This window comes from Leguminivora glycinivorella, chromosome 10 (assembly GCF_023078275.1).
Source record: "Leguminivora glycinivorella isolate SPB_JAAS2020 chromosome 10, LegGlyc_1.1, whole genome shotgun sequence".
In the NCBI taxonomy this organism is placed as follows: Eukaryota; Metazoa; Arthropoda; class Insecta; order Lepidoptera; family Tortricidae; genus Leguminivora; species Leguminivora glycinivorella.
The window spans coordinates 5,343,529-5,361,693 of NC_062980.1; the positions used below are offsets into that span (position 1 = coordinate 5,343,529).

At 39.1% G+C, this 18,165-nt stretch overlaps 1 protein-coding gene across 2 annotated transcripts in view; it reads right to left on the reverse strand.

Annotated features, from left to right (window-relative positions):
- Nucleotides 1-18,165, reverse strand: part of LOC125230293 (ubiquitin carboxyl-terminal hydrolase 5) — a 40,320-nt gene that overhangs the window by 20,615 nt on the left and 1,540 nt on the right. Inside the window, exons 2-7 of one of the 2 annotated variants that reach the window (XM_048135413.1) lie at nt 16,907-17,032; nt 15,524-15,709; nt 14,580-14,686; nt 13,146-13,311; nt 9,136-9,303; nt 8,590-8,751 (exon numbers count right to left, since the gene is read on the reverse strand). In XM_048135413.1, the coding sequence (XP_047991370.1) occupies nt 8,590-8,751; nt 9,136-9,303; nt 13,146-13,311; nt 14,580-14,686; nt 15,524-15,709; nt 16,907-17,032 (915 nt within the window). Of the gene's footprint in view, nt 1-8,589; nt 8,752-9,135; nt 9,304-13,145; nt 13,312-14,579; nt 14,687-15,415; nt 15,447-15,523; nt 15,710-16,906; nt 17,033-18,165 lie in introns of those variants that run through there. The other variant, XM_048135414.1, reaches the window with a different exon arrangement.

Below are 18,165 nucleotides of genomic sequence, written 5' to 3' on the forward strand. Positions count from 1 at the left end.
TGTTGGCCACCTCCTGACTCCATCATGAGACCCTGGACCTCATCTAGTTCGATGGTGCTCGTCAGCCCAAATCTAATGAGCCCAAACATGATGGGGTTATGATGAGGAGAATAGCAGTTCTGTTGACCACCTCCTGACTCCATCATGAGACCTTGAACCTCATCTAGTTCGATGGTGCTCGTCAGCCCAAATCTAATGAGCCCGAACATGATGGGGTTATGATGAGGAGAATAGCAGTTCTGTTGGCCACCTCCTGACCCCGTCATGAGACCTTGGACCTCATCTAGTTCGATGGTGCTCGTCAGCCCAAATCTAATGAGCCCAAACATGATGGGGTTATGATGAGGAGAATAGCAGTTCTGTTGACCACCTCCTGACTCCATCATGAGACCTTGGACCTCATCTAGTTCGATGGTGCTCGTCAGCCCAAATCTTATGAGCCCGAACATGATGGGGTTATGATGAGGAGAATAGCAGTTCTGTTGGCCACCTCCTGACCCCGTCATGAGACCTTGGACCTCATCTAGTTCGATGGTGCTCGTCAGCCCAAATCTAATGAGCCCAAATATGATGGGGTTATGATGAGGAGAATAGCAGTTCTGTTGACCACCTCCTGACTCCATCATGAGACCTTGGACCTCATCTAGATCGATGGTGCTCATCAGCCCAAATCTAATGAGCCCAAACATGGTGGAGTTATGATAAGTAGAATAGCAGTTCTGTTGAACATCTCCTGCCTGACTCCATCATCATGAGAACCAGAACCTCATCCTGGTCCCAAAATATAATAATAATTCAAACTCTCAACAAACTTCACGTATAACTTAAAATCCAAAATCATATGAAAAGCATGTCGAATGCTAAAATTGCATAAGGTGTAAAAAGGATCAAGATTTGTTTAGTCGCAGTTTACGGCACTTCTCGGAACTATCGCGCTGCTTACGAAAGCTAGGTGCGCCGGACGATCAAACGCAGGTCCGTTGTCTTCGAGCGCTCGGCGCAGACTGAGCGGGCTCGCGTTAGCACAGTGTCTTTTATTCGAATTTTAGGTGTTTTAAAAACATATCTATCGACAGAAAGGTATGTCTTATATGTATGATTTTTTTTTATAGGTCAATAAGAAGTTCTAGTTTAGGATAATATTATTTAAGAGTTACAAAAAATGCAGGAATCGCAGGAAAAATACATAATGTAAACCTCTTTTTATCGAAAAAATGGGGAGGATACGGAAGGTTATTTATCCACCATTTCAAGTAAATCTTAAAATAAAACCGCCTTCAAAAATAAGCGCGTTACAAAACACGGAGAAACTAAAAAGCAAAAAATAATAAACCTTTGAATTCAGATTTCTTATCGTATTGCAATAATCTAAACATCCAAATTATAAACAAATCAATTATTTTTGGAGTCGGTGCCAGCCTGCGTATGGTTGGGTGGGGCAAACAGGCAATAGCAAGGCGACGAACAGGTCTGGTACCGACTGCAAAAATAATTGATTTGTTTATAATTTGGATGTTTAGATTATTGCAATACGATAAGAAATCTGAATTCAAAGGTTTATTATTTTTTGCTTTTTAGTTTCTCCGTGTTTTGTAACGCGCTTATTTTTGAAGGCGGTTTTATTTTTCCGGAAACGTTCGTATTTCTCATGCTAGTTCAGTCAATTTCAGTACTTCTTGTACTGAGACTGACTGAAATACGAGTACCATGACATTCGTACGTTGCACAGACAGAAGCAGATTAGTCAGAAATCTAAAATGAAGAAACATTATGCTATAATACTTAGCTAGTATTAGAATTTCGATAAAACAACAAAATTTGTGTCTTTGAGAAAACTTAGGAAAATATTTTTTTTTTCATTTTAAAATGTATTTCTTTAAATATACATACAAAGAACCTAAAATTCTTGTTACTTATATTTTAAACATCATTTGGCGGAAAAAAAAATCATTGGACTGGCAACATTTATAACAAATGGCGGACAACAAAAATTTCAATTTTAGTATTTACGATTTCGTAAAAATATCACATTAAACTCTATACTTTCGCGTGGAATGTAATATCGGGCGGTTTATTTTTATTATATGTTGTGTTATAACTTATAACATCCATTCTCGACACAAACTACAATATTACTCGCAAATTAATTTTTTTTTCGGGAGATGTTTTTAGAACGAATTGAAATTGAGTACTGCGAGGGCCGTTCGGATACAATCACACAAGTGCGAAAAAAATTCACACTTGGCATGGCTGCACTAGGATGTTCGTATACACTATCTGGTGTTATTAATCTAAGCATTACAATTAATATGGCTAAGATTAGTCTGACACGCGGATACCGGATATACAATTATCATAGCTGGGCATTAACTCGTTAATCCGTTAATCGTTAATTAACGAAGTTAACATTTCGATTAACGGATTAACTTTTAAGTTAACTTGAAAAAATGTTAACGGACTCGTTAACTTCCGTTAAATTTCTCCGAGTCCGTTAATCGTTAATCTAGTAGGGCACAGGCGCCATCTGCGCTGCGAAAAACACGTTCTGAACGCTACTATAAAAGCCCGAAGTACGGCAAATCCTATGATTTGCCGGTAAATCCTAGGTTTTACCGATGTCGATTGCTAAAAGTCCGAAATATTACCTAAAAAAGTATTCTTCACGTGGATTTGCTTTTACTAACTTTGATTCGGTGAATCCTAAGCTTTACCATGGCGACTGTTGTAGTTAGAGATGGGTAACTACCCAGGTAAATACCCGACGGTGGGTATTTACCGGGTAAATACCCGATATTTACCTACCCGCGGGTAAATACGCGGGTATTTTCATTTTTTTCCAAATTTGACGTTTTTAAATGGTGTTTGGGCTAAAATAGATTAATTTAAGTCAGTCTTTGTAATTGTACACATAAATGTTTATTCAAATTGGGAACGAATAGGTTGCTATGAGATAAAATGTGATTTTAGTGTATCACTCCAACTATAAAAATCCAACTATAAATATCATTCTCTGACATACGGAAATAATTTAAAATGCTTTTAGTATAAATTATAAGTTTGATAAATTAAAACTGTAAATAAAAATATGTGAATAAAAATATTTAAAAAAAATCTTTTTCAAGCTCATAACTCATACATAGTATGTTCTATGACAAAAATGCGTAGAAACTTTTTTGTAGGAAATTGTGTCTACTTTAGTTCGTACATACAATACTTTTCGATATTAATGATAGTTTCCATGAAATATGAAAAAAATACATTTTACCCCCCCTCCCCCCCCTAACCCCACCATAACCCCCTCCAACCAGTACTAGGAAGTTTATCTTTATCGCAGCAGTTCTCGAAAAGTTTGTACAAAAATTAAGGGAAAAGTTAAATTTGTTTTTATTAATTCCTATTTTGTTACCAAGATTTTGTTGATGAATTAAGATTTTATTAAGTTTTATTTCGTCATTAAGGTTCTCTAGTATCTATATTTTCTTAATTATAACAATTATCCTGTATATATCTTACGAAAGTCGAATTATATTACTAAATGTTGGTAACAAAATAGGATCAATTAAAATTTGCTGACGTGGCATTGTACAAAGTTGACGGAAATTGCTGATCGTATAAATACGACTAATTAAAATACAATCTAAAAAGCACACATAAAACATATTTTTTTAATTATTTTTAAAAATATACATTAAAATATCTGTAAACTTAATTGTCTATTTGACTGAACAGTTTTGTTTTAAATTGTGTATAAAAATTACAACCACTAACTTAGTATTTATCTCCATTTTAACACAAATCAGCATGTCCAACATGAAATGAATCTACCCGTCAATTTGGGTAGATACGGGTAAATACCTGGGTGGGTAGATTGGGTATTTACCCACGACCCATCTCTAGTTGTAGTGATAGGGCAGCAAATTCGAGCCCTATTTACGACCACATTCGCTTCCCTAGCCTCTACCGCCCAAAGTGCCACAACAGTCCCGTCACCGCCAGCATCTCTCCTGACACAGCTCTTGGCAGTAGCTCAGGCGATCACTGCCTTCCACGTGCAGCCTAGAGTTCAATAGGCTAGCTGTACTTCGGCCTTTTACAGAAATATAATACGTTATAGTGGATACTGATGCAACTAAATATTTAAAGAAAAGTTAATTTTTTTTCATGTGTTAACGGATTAACGATTAACTTTAACTTACGTTAAATTTGTCGAAATGTATCGCTTTAACGATTAACGAAGTTAACTTTTTTAGTAACGGATTAGCGATAAACGAAGTTAACTATTTGATTAACGGTGCCCAGCTATGACAATTATGTATGCATAAATCAACGGAACAAACTGGTACTGTTTTTTAACCGCCGCCCCAAATCTCAAGGAAGGAAAGTTCTCAATTCGTCTATGTATATAAGAGTTTTTGAATGATTCACGGTTATTTATGTGGTTTCGTCTATGTATGTTTTTTTAACAGCATGCATTTTCATTTAGAACAGTGACATTTGTTACAGTGGAACCGCTGATGATGATCAGGACGGAACTCCTCAAATCTGAACGGCACACTTATAGTGACTTTGGTATTATTATAAGAACAGCATACATTTTCAGGAACTCCTCCAGACTGAACGGCACACTTACACTTTGGTATTTTTTATTCTACATAATCCAACATTCACAGGTTTCTTTCACCAGAACACCAAAAGCGGCGGTTTTTTTTTCTTAAAAATTATTTGAGCACGCTTTTGGTTTCCCACTCAATAGTTTGTCGATTTAATTATTTGTATTTTTTTTGTTGTTCTCAGGCCGGCGGGCGCTTGGCGAGCTGGTGACGGTGGAGATGTACAAGCCAAACATCACGTCACTCACAGCACGAGCCATCCACGCTGCCGGCTATCACTTACATACTGTCGGACATCTGTAGGTACCTTTTAATACAACCTTGCTTACGGTGCGATTCTGTCTGTCTGCACATTACCAAAGACATATGTAACTCCGTATACTTAGACACTATAGACAGACAAATTCTAAGAAAAAAAACGTACCTCAGAACCATAGAGAAAAAGGTACGGTGACCTAGATGGCGTTACACCTGGGGTAGACGCTCGGCTAGATGGATGGCGCTAATAATATTAATATTTGACATTTTAACACATATCAAGCTAAGAATAATGGCCAAATTGTCTAAATTGAGGTTCAAAAGTTTTAAGCTTGTGCAGATGGCAGTCTATGCACTGTGATTACACATTTTACTTCGTCAGTAACTCTCTATAAAAGTCGATCCTCTTTGGCGTTACTAAATATCCCAAGAACTACTTATGATATCGATTTGAAATTTGGAATTGATAGTTATTTTAAATATTATACTCATGATATGTATGTAAGTTTGGCGTCGCTCAGCGTAGTAAAGTGGCGTACTGTCTTAGAGGACAATGGTCATTTTAAGCCAGATACCGGCGTAGCCAGCCGTAAGCAGTAAGTATGCATGATGAGTGAGACTCACAGAATACCAAAGACGATGCAAACCGGGGTTCGGGAAGACCAAAAAAATAAGCGCGTTACAAAACACGGAGAAACTAAAAAGCCAAAAATAATAAACCTTTCAATTCAGATTTCTTATCGTATTGCAATAAGCTAAACATCCAAATTATAAACAAATCAATTATTTTTGTAGTCGGTACCAGACCTGTTCGTCGCCTTGCTATTGCCTGTTTGCCCCACCCAACCATGCACAGGCTGGTACCGACTCCAAAAATAATTGATTTGTTTATAATTTGGATGTTTAGCTTATTGCAATACGATAAGAAATCTGAATTGAAAGGTTTATTATTTTTGGCTTTTTAGTTTCTCCGTGTCTTGTTGTAACGCGCTTATTTTTGAAGGCGGTTTTATTTTTTGTTAAAAAGTTTATTTATTTGTTGATTTTTAGTGGTTCCTAGTGATATTATATGTATCAGTCCGAATACATGTACAGTAGTGAAAGAATTATCCTTTAACTCCTAACCATTGAGGAGTTGACCTTCCATCATCAGCTCAGCCACATAAAATTATTACCATCAGACGTAAATACTGGTGTACCTTTGAAAAATAGACTAAAAACATTACATGTGCCTATAACATTTGAAGAGTTCCCTCGATTTCTCCAGGATCCCATCATCAGACCCTGACTTGGTGCCAATGGGACCATCTCGGGGTTATACCGGTTCGATCAAAAAAAAATTTTGAAAATCGGTCAACGATTCTCGGAGATATCGAATAACATACATACAAAAAAAAATAAAAAAAAAATAAAAAAAAATATTCAGTCGAATTGAGAACCTCCTCCTTTTTTGAAGTCGGTTAAAAATGTCAAAGTATTAGCTAACTCGTACAGGATATAACAAATAGGATTGTGATCATTTATTACCCCAAATAACATTTTTAACAGCACAATCACGATTCTAAACGAGCTATTCCACTACGAAATTTGAAAACGTCTTCCGAAAAAACTGATTTTTCGGAAGTATAAAAAGACATATTTTAAAGTAGTACCAATTGACTTTCTAGCTTAAGATATGTACTTTTAGGAACATTATCATTTTTTTAATAATCATTTATAGTTTCTTTATAATTTTGAATGAAAAAGGTTCTATTTTGCAAAAAACGCTCGTCTTTAGGAATAAGGCCTCTTAAACATGTATAAAAAAATTAAAATTTTGAAAAAACCCCCGACCGCGACCTAGGGCCCATTTCTCGAAGCTACAAGTTACAATTTACAAGTGGTTTTCAATGTCTAATATGACAAGTTGGAAAGAGACTTCCGCTTGTAACTTGTAACTTTCAGTTTTGAGAAATGGGCCCCTAGTGAACCTAAGAACACTCCCGACTAACTCAGCTTTCAGACAAAAAAAACGAAATCAAAATCGGTTCATCCGTTCGAGAGCTACGATGCCACAGACAGACACACACACAGACAGACAGACAGACATACACACAGACAGACACGTCAAACTTATAACACCCCTTCGTTTTTGCGTCGGGGGTTAAAAATCGGGTAACTCACGTAAAATTGTCGAAGGTCGCTCGACATTTGCATTCTGCTTCGGGATACCATCGGGCATCACGCGTGCTCAATGAAAATGCTCCTCGTTACGGAGCGAAACATGTCGAGCCACCTTCGACAATTTTACGTGTGTTACCCAATTTTACATGTTTAATAGGAGAATAATGACTAAATATACTCTTGGTGGAATTAAAAATATTAAAGATCAGGTATTCCAGTCGCACATCATTGAAGTGACGGAAGCCGCCGACCTCTGATGGTTTGGGCAAGTAGTAGTCTAGATGGGCGGAGATCAGGCAGTCTACAGCGTATATATTCTTGAGCATCAATTGGCCAAAGACCGTCAGAATGCTCTAGGGCTCACTGGAGACGGCATTGCCGGCAGAACAGTAACGACTTTGGTGTCTGAAGACTCGGAAGCCAAGATCCACTTCGGGTAGTTGCGCCACGGCAGTAAATAAATAAATATTGGGGGCACCTTACACAGATCAACTTAGCCCCAAACTAAGCAAAGCTTGTATTATGGGTGCTAAGCGACGATATACATACTTAAATAGATAAATACATACTTCTTCTTCTTATCGTGTGAAGGGATCATAAGTTATAAACTAAATAATATTTTGCCAATATCTTGCCACCTCCAACCCTCGGGGGATAGCATTTATAAGGTCTTCTGCAGTGCACTTAGCTGGACACAGGGAACATTGCATCATATGTTGCGTTGTTTACATAGAAAACATCCATGACTCGGGAACAAATATCTGTGCTCATCACACAAATAAATGCCCTTACCGGGATTCGAACACAGGACCGCGGCTTAGCAGGCAGGCTCACTACCGTCTGAGCCAGACCGGTCGTCAAATGTGAGGAAATACAACTATTATCTTATACCTTTAAACGAGCAATTCTTGTATATTTATTTATTTATTTATATATACCGACGATCTCGGAAACCGCTCTAACGATTTTGCTGAAATTTGTTATTCGGGGGTGAAAAATCGATCTAGCTTAGCCTTAGGCACTCCTTAGGCAGGCCCACCACGAGCTAGTAAGCTATGAGCTATCGGCTATAAAAACGAACACAAGATAAGCACTCCCGTGGAAATAAAAGAGACACGGCGATGTTTATAGTTACTCGCCCAGCGGTGAGCTATCGAAATCGCCGTGTCTCTTTTATTTGCACGGGAGTGCTTATCTTTCGTTCGTTTTTATAGCCGATAGCTCATTACTAGCTCGCGGTGGGACCAGTGCCTTAGATCCCGGAAAACGCGAAATTTCGAGGTTTCATGCGTTGTTCTTTGGCGTTAGTAAACGCAAAATATGGTCGTTAATTTCGCCGACCGCCAATCGGCTGGGCGTAGCTCAGTCGTAAGAGGTCAGTTTAATGTTCGCAAGCACATCGCAGGTGTCAGGGTTTCGAATCCCGGCCAGAAATAAAGATTTGTTTTTTTTTATAAGATTTTTTTTTTCTAAAGACGTGATATAATAAAATAGAACCGAGCGAAGCTCGGTCGCCCAGATATTAAATCATAATAATCTGTATAACTTTTTCACTGACCTGCAGGACACTGTTGATGTAGCAGGTGTTGCCAAGGTTGCTTAGCCCAGTAAGGGACGGCCCATGCAGAGGCTGCAAGGAACTGCCAGATTCTTGGAGTGTATTCCATTCGCCGGTGCGCTGGTTCAGCTCGAGTTCCAACTCCACCATGGATTTGTCAGTCTGTGGATAAAAAGCTATACTTAAGGAACCAAAATGTCTGGTTATTTAAAAAATAAAAATAAGACAGCGAAGGTAATATAGCCGGCCGCAGATTATCATAAAATTATGTTACAAAGCAATTACAATATAATTCTATTTTGATTTTTCCAATGAAACAGTGGTCTTCCACTTCCAAGCATTATACCTGGCATTTGGCCAAGACTCATGAGATCTTTGGGTTTGTTTTGGCAATTAGTCCCAAAAATTATGTGTGCATTTATGTAATAATTTGTCTTTCTGGGACCTTGTTGTACATGATGGTGCCGAGTTTACACACATCACCGCGGTGCGAGCAAGACAGGTATACACGCCGTCTCGCTCCAACATAGAGGAACAGTTACATACCTTCTGTAGTTGCTGAACGTTGATGCCGAAGTGTTTGAGATGGTCAGCCAGGTACGGGTCTTCGACCATGTCATCTTCCGCGTATGAAAATACGTCGCCTTTGCCTTCGGCGGTGATGGTGCCGAGTTTGACTGCCAAAGGGTAACCTGTTTCGCGGTAATGTTCGACCTGGAGAACAAATGTAGATTAAGGGCCAGTTGCACCAACCACATTTGACAGACACATCATCGTCACTCAGCAGATTTCTATGGAACTTCTCATACAATAAAATTTAACGAACGCTTTAACGGTGCCAGACGGTTTGGTGCAACCGGCCCTTAATAACTATGCACAATAAAATTATTGACATCACAATCGAATTAATATAATGTAATTTTTTTTATACGACATTAATAAGTTTAAAGTAGGTACATATCGTCACTACTTTGAAAAAGTCTCGTATCTCACGCTGCTCCTCAAAGTTAAAACGCAGTAAGTCTATATGCATTCCATACATACTTACTACACTTTTCTTTTCATTGACAGACGAAGATACAAGTTTTTTTAAAAGTAGTGACGATATCGATATTCATCAAATCCATGATTGTAAATATTTATAGAATAGATGCATGTTAGTGTAAGTAATTATTGTAAAATTCGCTCGCCATAAGTCGGCAGAATTGTGCTGGATCTAATAGTACATGACATCTGTAATAGCTGTACCATGATTCTAGCAAATAAAGAATACATACACACAAAAAGGGAATTAATTAAACAGCGATAAAATTTACACTAAAGCTCAATTATGCTTGCGATAATGTGTTCTACATTTAAACAACAGTTCGTATCATCACAAAGGCTCTAAAAGATAAATATTACTCAAAATTAAGATCGAATTGTCCCTGAAAAATCATTAATATTCAGATGTTGAGAGCGGAGCCTAGCCCTGTATATGTTTACAGGGTGTCCACTACTAAACCCAAAAAAAATTCCCTGACTTTTCCCTGACTTTCCATGACCATTTAAGAAAATTTCCCTGACCAAATTTTCATTCTATGATGACTTTTTTACCACTTTTGCTTAGGGTTGCAAAAAACGGTTTTTTTCTGCCGTGAAAAAAAACCTTAAAAAAAGTTTTTTGTAGGGTTCCGTACCTTAAAAACGAAAAACGGAACCCTTATAGGATTACTCGTGCATCTGTCTGTCCGTCTATATTTCGTACGAAATATTAAAATTTGCAATGCAGTTCATTATTTTAAACCTACGGTTTTTGTACCTCTAAGTATGTTAACTATTCAATTTTAATATCTGTTTTTATAAAACTAACATTAACAAAATCAGTAGTTGGTAGTTATCGCTAAGGTCCGACCGAGAACGATATTTTTGTCTCGGCCGAGAACGAGACCGAGAATTTATAAAACAGTAAAAAAATATGCCATTTTTACAAAAAAATGTTTTTATAATCGAAATTCACCAGGAAACCAAGAGTATGTTGGGTCCTGCTTAGTGTTTGGTTCCGTAACTACCCAAACCTACCCGCACTCCTTACCTATCTACCGTAGCAAAATTGACTACGTCAGTGACAAAAACAACTATACGGCTCGCCCGGTGGTAAGCAGTCGCCATAGCCTATAGAGGCATGCAATTTCTTACACGCGCGTTTAATACCCTGATTTTTTGTGATTTTTTGCAAGAAATCATAAAACAGGTTTGTCGAATCGTGTTTTCTACGGGTAGTTTTCCAGGTTTTCCTTGAAAGTCTTTACTAAGCTTTACTTTGATGTTGACGTATTTTTAGGCACATGATTCAAAGTTAAGGGACACGAACTATTTTTTTGATAGCGATTATTTCCAAAATTGTATGTATGTATATCAAAAACATGACTATGGAAAACCCATACTTACTAAAACAATTCAAAACAGCATCCACAAAGCTCAAAATTTCGTCCGATATTCCGTAATTCGCCATTTCTATCATGTAAGGTAGGTATTATTCTAACCTGCTGCTTTGATTTTTCGCGTCGTCGTTGTCTTCCACACACATCAAAATGTCGTAAATATTTTACACTCTTTTATGAATTATACCTAGGTATTAAATTTGTTTGTTTTTGGCTTAAAATATCGATAAAGACCCTACCAAAATCACTAAAATCGGGATCCTAAACGGGCGATGTAACAAACTGGAAGCTAAAAACCGCAGTCTCGGTTTTGCTGAGAATCTCGGCCCATTTTTGCCGAGAACCGAGACCGAGATCTCGGCCCGATTTTCGGCCGGACCTTAGTTATCGCCATTTACTTTTGGCTATACCAGTGCTGGCTCGTGCATCAGGGTAGAGCGAGTTTGAGTTTCGGCGCCCTTGGATACTGTAAGATAGTAAAAATATCGCGAGCGCAGCGAGCGCGAAAATTTTTCCCCTTTTAAATAAAAAAAAAAAAATCACGAAACTTTCACGAAAGATAAGGGGAATTTGTATTTATGAAATTGAATGTTTCCATCCATACAAAGTATGGAAAGTTTCCGAAGTTTTCCTATGTGAAAATTTCAGAATTTTGGGAACTTCCCATCGGCACATCAGTAGAACAGAGTCAGGAAAGCAGGCTTGAAATGAAAACGAGATTACGATCGTAGTGAGCGCGAACACGCGAAGTATTGAGTAAGTAAGTAACTAAAATATATTATCTATGTAGAAATAGTAAACGCGAGCGAAGCGAGCGCGAAATTTTTTCTTTGTTGTCAGCGTCGGGATGCCTATTTAGGTGTTTTGCCACTACATGCCTTTAGGTTTCCGAGTGCTTTGAAGTTCTGCCATCGTCACGATTATCCTCCTATGCTTCTTTGACTCATACAAAATTGCGCCTCTATGTGACGTTTTGCGCCATTGGCTTTATTTGGTACTCCGTTTTGGATTGTCGGATAGATACTTAGAATTTGGACAGCGACGTAACTTTGTCTTTGTCGTGTACACATCGCCCTAGCAAAAGCACCTACCTAATGAATGTTGTGGTGACATTGTGGGACAACTTTCCAGTTAATCTGAATCACAATTCCCGACCCCCTTCGCGATTTTGGAATATGTGGGTGGGGGCACGCAATGTAAAAATAATCTGGATTTTTCAGCATTTACGATTTTGAGCTAAATTAAGGTCAGCTAGAGCATGAAGATATCTCACATTAACAATCACTGCGATGGAGGCCAAGTACTATACTTGTCATAAAAAGTCTAAAGAGACAATTTTAAGTTGCCTTAAAATCACTACCGGGAATCCATCTTTGCTGTCATGTACTTTTAGATTTTTTTTCTTGGTGCCAAGTTTTTCCCTGACCTCCAAATCATTTCCCTGACTTTCCCTGACTTTCCATGACCACTATGAGCTTCCCTGACTTTTCCCTGACTTTCCCTGACTTTCCAGAAAGTGGACACCCTGGTTTATTATTATCAGACTTCATGAAAGTTATCTTTATTTCGGTTATAGGTAGCGACTCGTAATACCAGTGAAATGTTATGTGATATCTCTAGCTTCCTTGAACTTTACGTAGGTACACGAACTTTTTTACAGGTTTTTTTGTACGTGGTCGAATGCTTATACCGAACTGCGGCGGAGACGGAATTCGTTGGTGGTTTTAGACGGTAGTCCTAGACTGCTTAGGGCCGGTTGCACCAAACCGTCTGTCACCGTTAAATCATTCGTTAATTTTAATTTTATGGGAAGTTCCATAGACCTCTGCTGCGTGACGATGATGTGTCTGTCAAATGTGGTTGATGCAACTGGCCTAAGTCTATCATCGCCCCTGGTTCCACCGGACCGGGTGGCATACGTAAAAGCATTTACTCAACGCAAAAAAAAGGTTTTTTTTTTGTATTATGGCGCAGCCACGACATTGGTCTAAGCGCGACAGCGGTGAGAGGCGGCCATACATTGGAGCGAGACACAGCGATGGGACCTTTCATTCGCACGTATGGCTGCCGCTCACCGCTGTCGCGCTTAGACCTATGTCGTGGCTGGGCCGTTAGCCACTTGAATGTTCGTACCGCGTGTTCGTTGCCGCCGGAGCCATCAAAGAACCGCCGGCCGCAAAGCACCGCGCCGTCAGTTAAATTGAGCCACAGATTGGTGGTCAGATCGCACTTGGCACACTTCCAGCCTGAGGGCGGGATCTTCACACCGTTGTCCAGTTGCTTCAGGCTTACGGCGTGTCTGGAAGGAGAAATCGTGATAAAACATAGTTATAGTTAGGAAAATAGATAAATAAATCAAGACGAAAGAGATTGTCGAGAGAAGCCGAACAGCCTACATGTGCATGGTTTGGTAAGTATGGTAGCTCTCCTGTGGTACGGTGGCCATTCGTAAGTTTGGGGTGTGTAATGATTGGTATAAACTTTTTTGGTATAGTAACATTTGATATAACAACATTTGGTGTATATTTAAAGGATATAATCATTCATTTGACATAATTAACATTTGGTATAACCACGAAATATCTACTTTTATTTTGTATAATGATTATTTCGTATAACACTTATTTATAATAACCGTTATATGGTATAACTATCTATTGATATACTACTAGTATAATATAACTAGCAAACAGTATAAAACATTTCATGAATTAATTTAATTCTTTTTTGATGGGATCACAGTTCTAACCTAACCTAACCTACTTTTCTGATAGCAGTACATATGTTTAAGGGGCACAGTTATAACCTAACCTAACCTATTTTTTTCTGGTAGTAGCGCGTTGTGTGTAGGGGTCACAGTTCTAACCTAATCTACTTTTCTGGTAAATTATGGATCTAATTTATTCTATATTTTTATTATTCTAACTGTGCTTTAGAAAGCATTTGTGTTATACAATTTATTTATTATCGGAAATAAGCATTATACACAGAGTATGTTATAATAAAAGTTATTCGAAAAAATGATCATTATATTAAATAAGAATTATACAATTTGTTAGTATATTATTTGTTAATATCTGGGCGACCGAGCTTCGCTCGGTTCTGTTAATTTCGTATCCTTGACATGTGTCGCCATCTAGTTCAAAAATCAATAATACCTACATCAACCTGTCCTTTGTTCGTTAACCAATAGGCCGCAGTCTGCCCTTCCTTTTTGAGTTGTTAGTGTATGTACAAAGTGAATGAACTCTTGAGGGATGTTTAATTTTAGTGAAAGTGTGAAACATACACGGATTTTTCGCGCGCCTCACCGTCTCACGTGTACATTCATCTCCGCGTCTATCACGGCTTACACTGACTTTAGACACAGTATAAAACCAGTAATAATTCTTCTAACAAATGTTGCGCCGCGCGGTTTTTCCTTGAGTAGCGCTCGCACGCAGCGAGGTTCAGCGAGTACATGCGAAACCGGAGGATGTCTATCGCGTCAGAGATTAACTACTGAGTCGTCCTTTTACTGTGCTTTAGATCAAGCTGTAACTTTAGTAAAGGTAAAGTGACACTTACACAGAGACTTCGCGCGCCTCGCCGTCCCACGTGCCCGCGAGTGCGTTCATCTCCGCGATCTTGAAGGGCGACTCTGCATCTATTACGGCTTGCACTGACTTCTTCACCTGCAACAATGTCGTTTGTAAACTTAGTTGCTTACCTCAATGAAATTTGCCGAACTTAGGTACGTAAACTTTTGTTTCTTAGTCACTAACACAAATAGCCAAATGATGGAATGGATTCCAATCCAGGATAATAAACAACTGAATTATCAATATCTTTTTAGATTTAAGAGCATTTTATGTAGGTAGTGAATAACATCATTTAGTTATGTTACACTAACTGACGCCCTCAGTGCGTTTTCACATTATCCGATCCGATATCGGATGTCGGACCGATATCGGATTTTTTCTATTGAAATCCTTCCGACATCCGATATCGGATCGGATAATGTGAAAACGGCCTCAGAATGAAACTTTTCCAAGGTTCACACATTGTGCTAACAATAAAGAAAAGTAAATTCTGGCTTCTAACAGGTGGGGTCTAAACCACCCTCTGGGATCAAAGGGTCTAGAAAACAGGAAGTTTCAGGAAGTGTATGATTCAGCCACAATAACTCATGGAAGCTAGAATACACAAGTTACACGACTAAGTATGTAGTAGTTGGCTCTGTAGGTGAATTTCGACCAATTGCAAGTAGGATCAACCACCTTCAACAGGTCTCAGGCACCCATTTTAGTTTATCACTCACCTGTTCAGGCAGTGAAAGATCACGGGAATGTACATCAAGCGCGACTTCAAGTATGGACTCGCGCGCGACAAGGCAAGTTGTCACTATCTAGCTTTTGACTCACCTGTTCAGGCAGTGAAGGATCCGGCCACGGGAATGTACATCAAGCGCGACTTCAAGTATGGACTCGCGCGCGACAAGGCAAGTTGTCACTATCTAGCTTTTGACTCACCTGTTCAGGCAGTGAAGGATCCGGCCACGGGAATGTATGGAAGCCAGGCAGTACAACCACATTGTAGTGGTCAGTGTAGGTGAATTTGGCCTTGGTGCAGGTGGGGTCGAAACCACCCTCCACTCCTATGGCCAACCGCGTGATCTTCTTTTCTGGACCGTCGCCAGTTTGTTCTGGTTCTGGTACCTAAGAAATTAAACAATTGGTTAGCATAAAAGGAGGATAATTGGCTGGGTCCGAACAGAGCGAGTATTCTACGATATCACGATGCAATCTGCATTAGACGGTTGCCACGCCAAGATATAGTCTCGCGACGCTGCTCACTCTGTGTGTACCTGCCTATTGATGCAGAAAAAAATATGTATTTAACAATTTGACAGGTATAGTGCTGATTTGTGCCATTAAGTTAAGCGTCTACAGGCCCGCATTCGGCATTTAGTATTATTTTTATAGAAAGACATACATGTCAACTATCGGCAACATACGTAATGCAATATCAGTGAATGAAACGCCTACGACTCAGACATGTGGGTGGCCTTAACGTCAAGAGTTTCTTTTGTAACTTTTTTCAACTTTACAGGTATTTATTTCTTGTAAATGTCTAAAAAGACAGCATTACATAGTTAAGGCCAATGATACCAATAACAGATACAGTATGATAACTCAATTTACTCTCAATAGCCGCCTTTACGGCTCAGCCACGACACTGGTCTAAGCGCGACAGCGGTGAGCGGCGGCCATACATTGGAGCGAGACACAGCGATAGGACTTTTCATTCGCACGTATGGCTGCCGCTCACCGCTGTCGCGCTTAGACCAATGTCGTGGCTAGGCCGTCACAGTCGCTCTATCGCGCATTGTTTGGAGCGTACGGGATAGCGCGCGGGTAAGCCTGTGCGGACCTCGTGCGCGATTACGTTTTGTTAGTTTTTTAAGCTCAACGTTCATTCGCACGCGCGAAACGTGCGCGTCTTGGAGCGTGTGCAATTCACAGTTTTACTAAAGTCTGTCCGCCGTCTTTCACGTGCGAAGTGCGAATGAACTCTACGTGTAATACACAACCTCAACCACGGAATGGCGCGATTGGCGCGTCCACTCTCATGAATGCAATCGCGCGGTATTCCCTTCCGCTCCCGCCATCTTTACACGCGCATTCTTTCACACACGATTGCTGTTTCTCACGCGATAGAGCGACTGTATAAAGGCCGCTAATGTAATCTGGTAGGATATCGTCACTACTTTGAAAAAAACATGTATCTTCTTCTGTCAATGAAAAGAATATTGTAAAGTATGTATGGAACGCATAGAGACTTACTGCATTTTAACTTTGAGGAGCAGTGTGAGATACGAGATTTTTTCAAAGTAGTGACGATATGTAACTTACTGGTATTTTCTCCCGGCGAATATGCAGGAATACAGCATTGCCTGTCTTCTGGAAGTACTGCTCCACATAGTTGCGGCCGAAACCCAGGAACGACACCAGCGACACGTACAGACCAGTCTCTGATTCCTGCAAAATAAGTAATAGTATGTAGCAATGACAAAAATAATAAGCTCTAAAAGTATGTGTTAACTCTTTATTGTACAAAACACAAAACATAAATATGACACAGGATATAAAGTACAAAGGCAAACTAATCCCTTTAGGGGTTTTTTTAAAATAAAAACTGTTGAAAAAAAACTACGGAAACGGATTATATCGCGTATAATCAATTTACAATTCATCCAGTAACTATCGCGGTAACCGAAGCCAATATTGAGAACTGTTTGTAAGACATATTTTCCAGGTAATATACAGTTAAAACGGCCATAGAGCGAAAATGTATATGATAAAACAATATTGTGTTCATTTTGCTGCAATCTAATGTAAACAAATCTTCATACTATTGTGATAAATTCAAACAGGTTAAAAGGTTAACAATGTTCTCATAAGAATAACTTATTGTGATAGTAAGTGCTACCTAGTCTATTTCACACAAAATAGGCACAATGGCCCAATAAAACTAACTAACTAACTAATAATTGCCGTAAAGGTGAAATATTTTCAATGCAAGTGCACCTTTACAGGCACATAATTCTAGTAAGAGAACCTACATTTACACAGTTCTTATTGTTTTTGTAATAGCATCATATTCTTATACCTCTTCCACACACTCGACGAGCGGCGTGGGAAGTAGCGAGGGAGTAGGCAGAGGCATAGTGTGGCCGCGCTACTCGCCATGCTCCTCGTGATGCCCACCGCTCCCTATTTTGTCGGTTTTTTGGCGCGAGTCAATGGGCCGGCAACAACCTAGTGCGATTAATCGCGCGAGTAGGGCAGTGTGTAGCTGGAGACGGCAACATCGCGGCAGCGCGAGGGCCATAGTGTGGCGGAGGTATTATATTGAATATATATACATTTGGAGTATTTCAAATATACAATTCAACCCAACTTTACCAGCTTGATAAAGTTCATATCCTATGTTAACTCTTTAAATATGCATTATTGATTTTTAACACTAAATGTTATCATTATCACCTTTTGTACTATTTACAGTTTCAGCCCCTATAATTTGCAAGTTGTTATCAGTAACACTGGCACTGTCTCATGTGGGCACACATTTAACTAAAAACTCTACACCAAGCAACAATGTTTCAATCCAC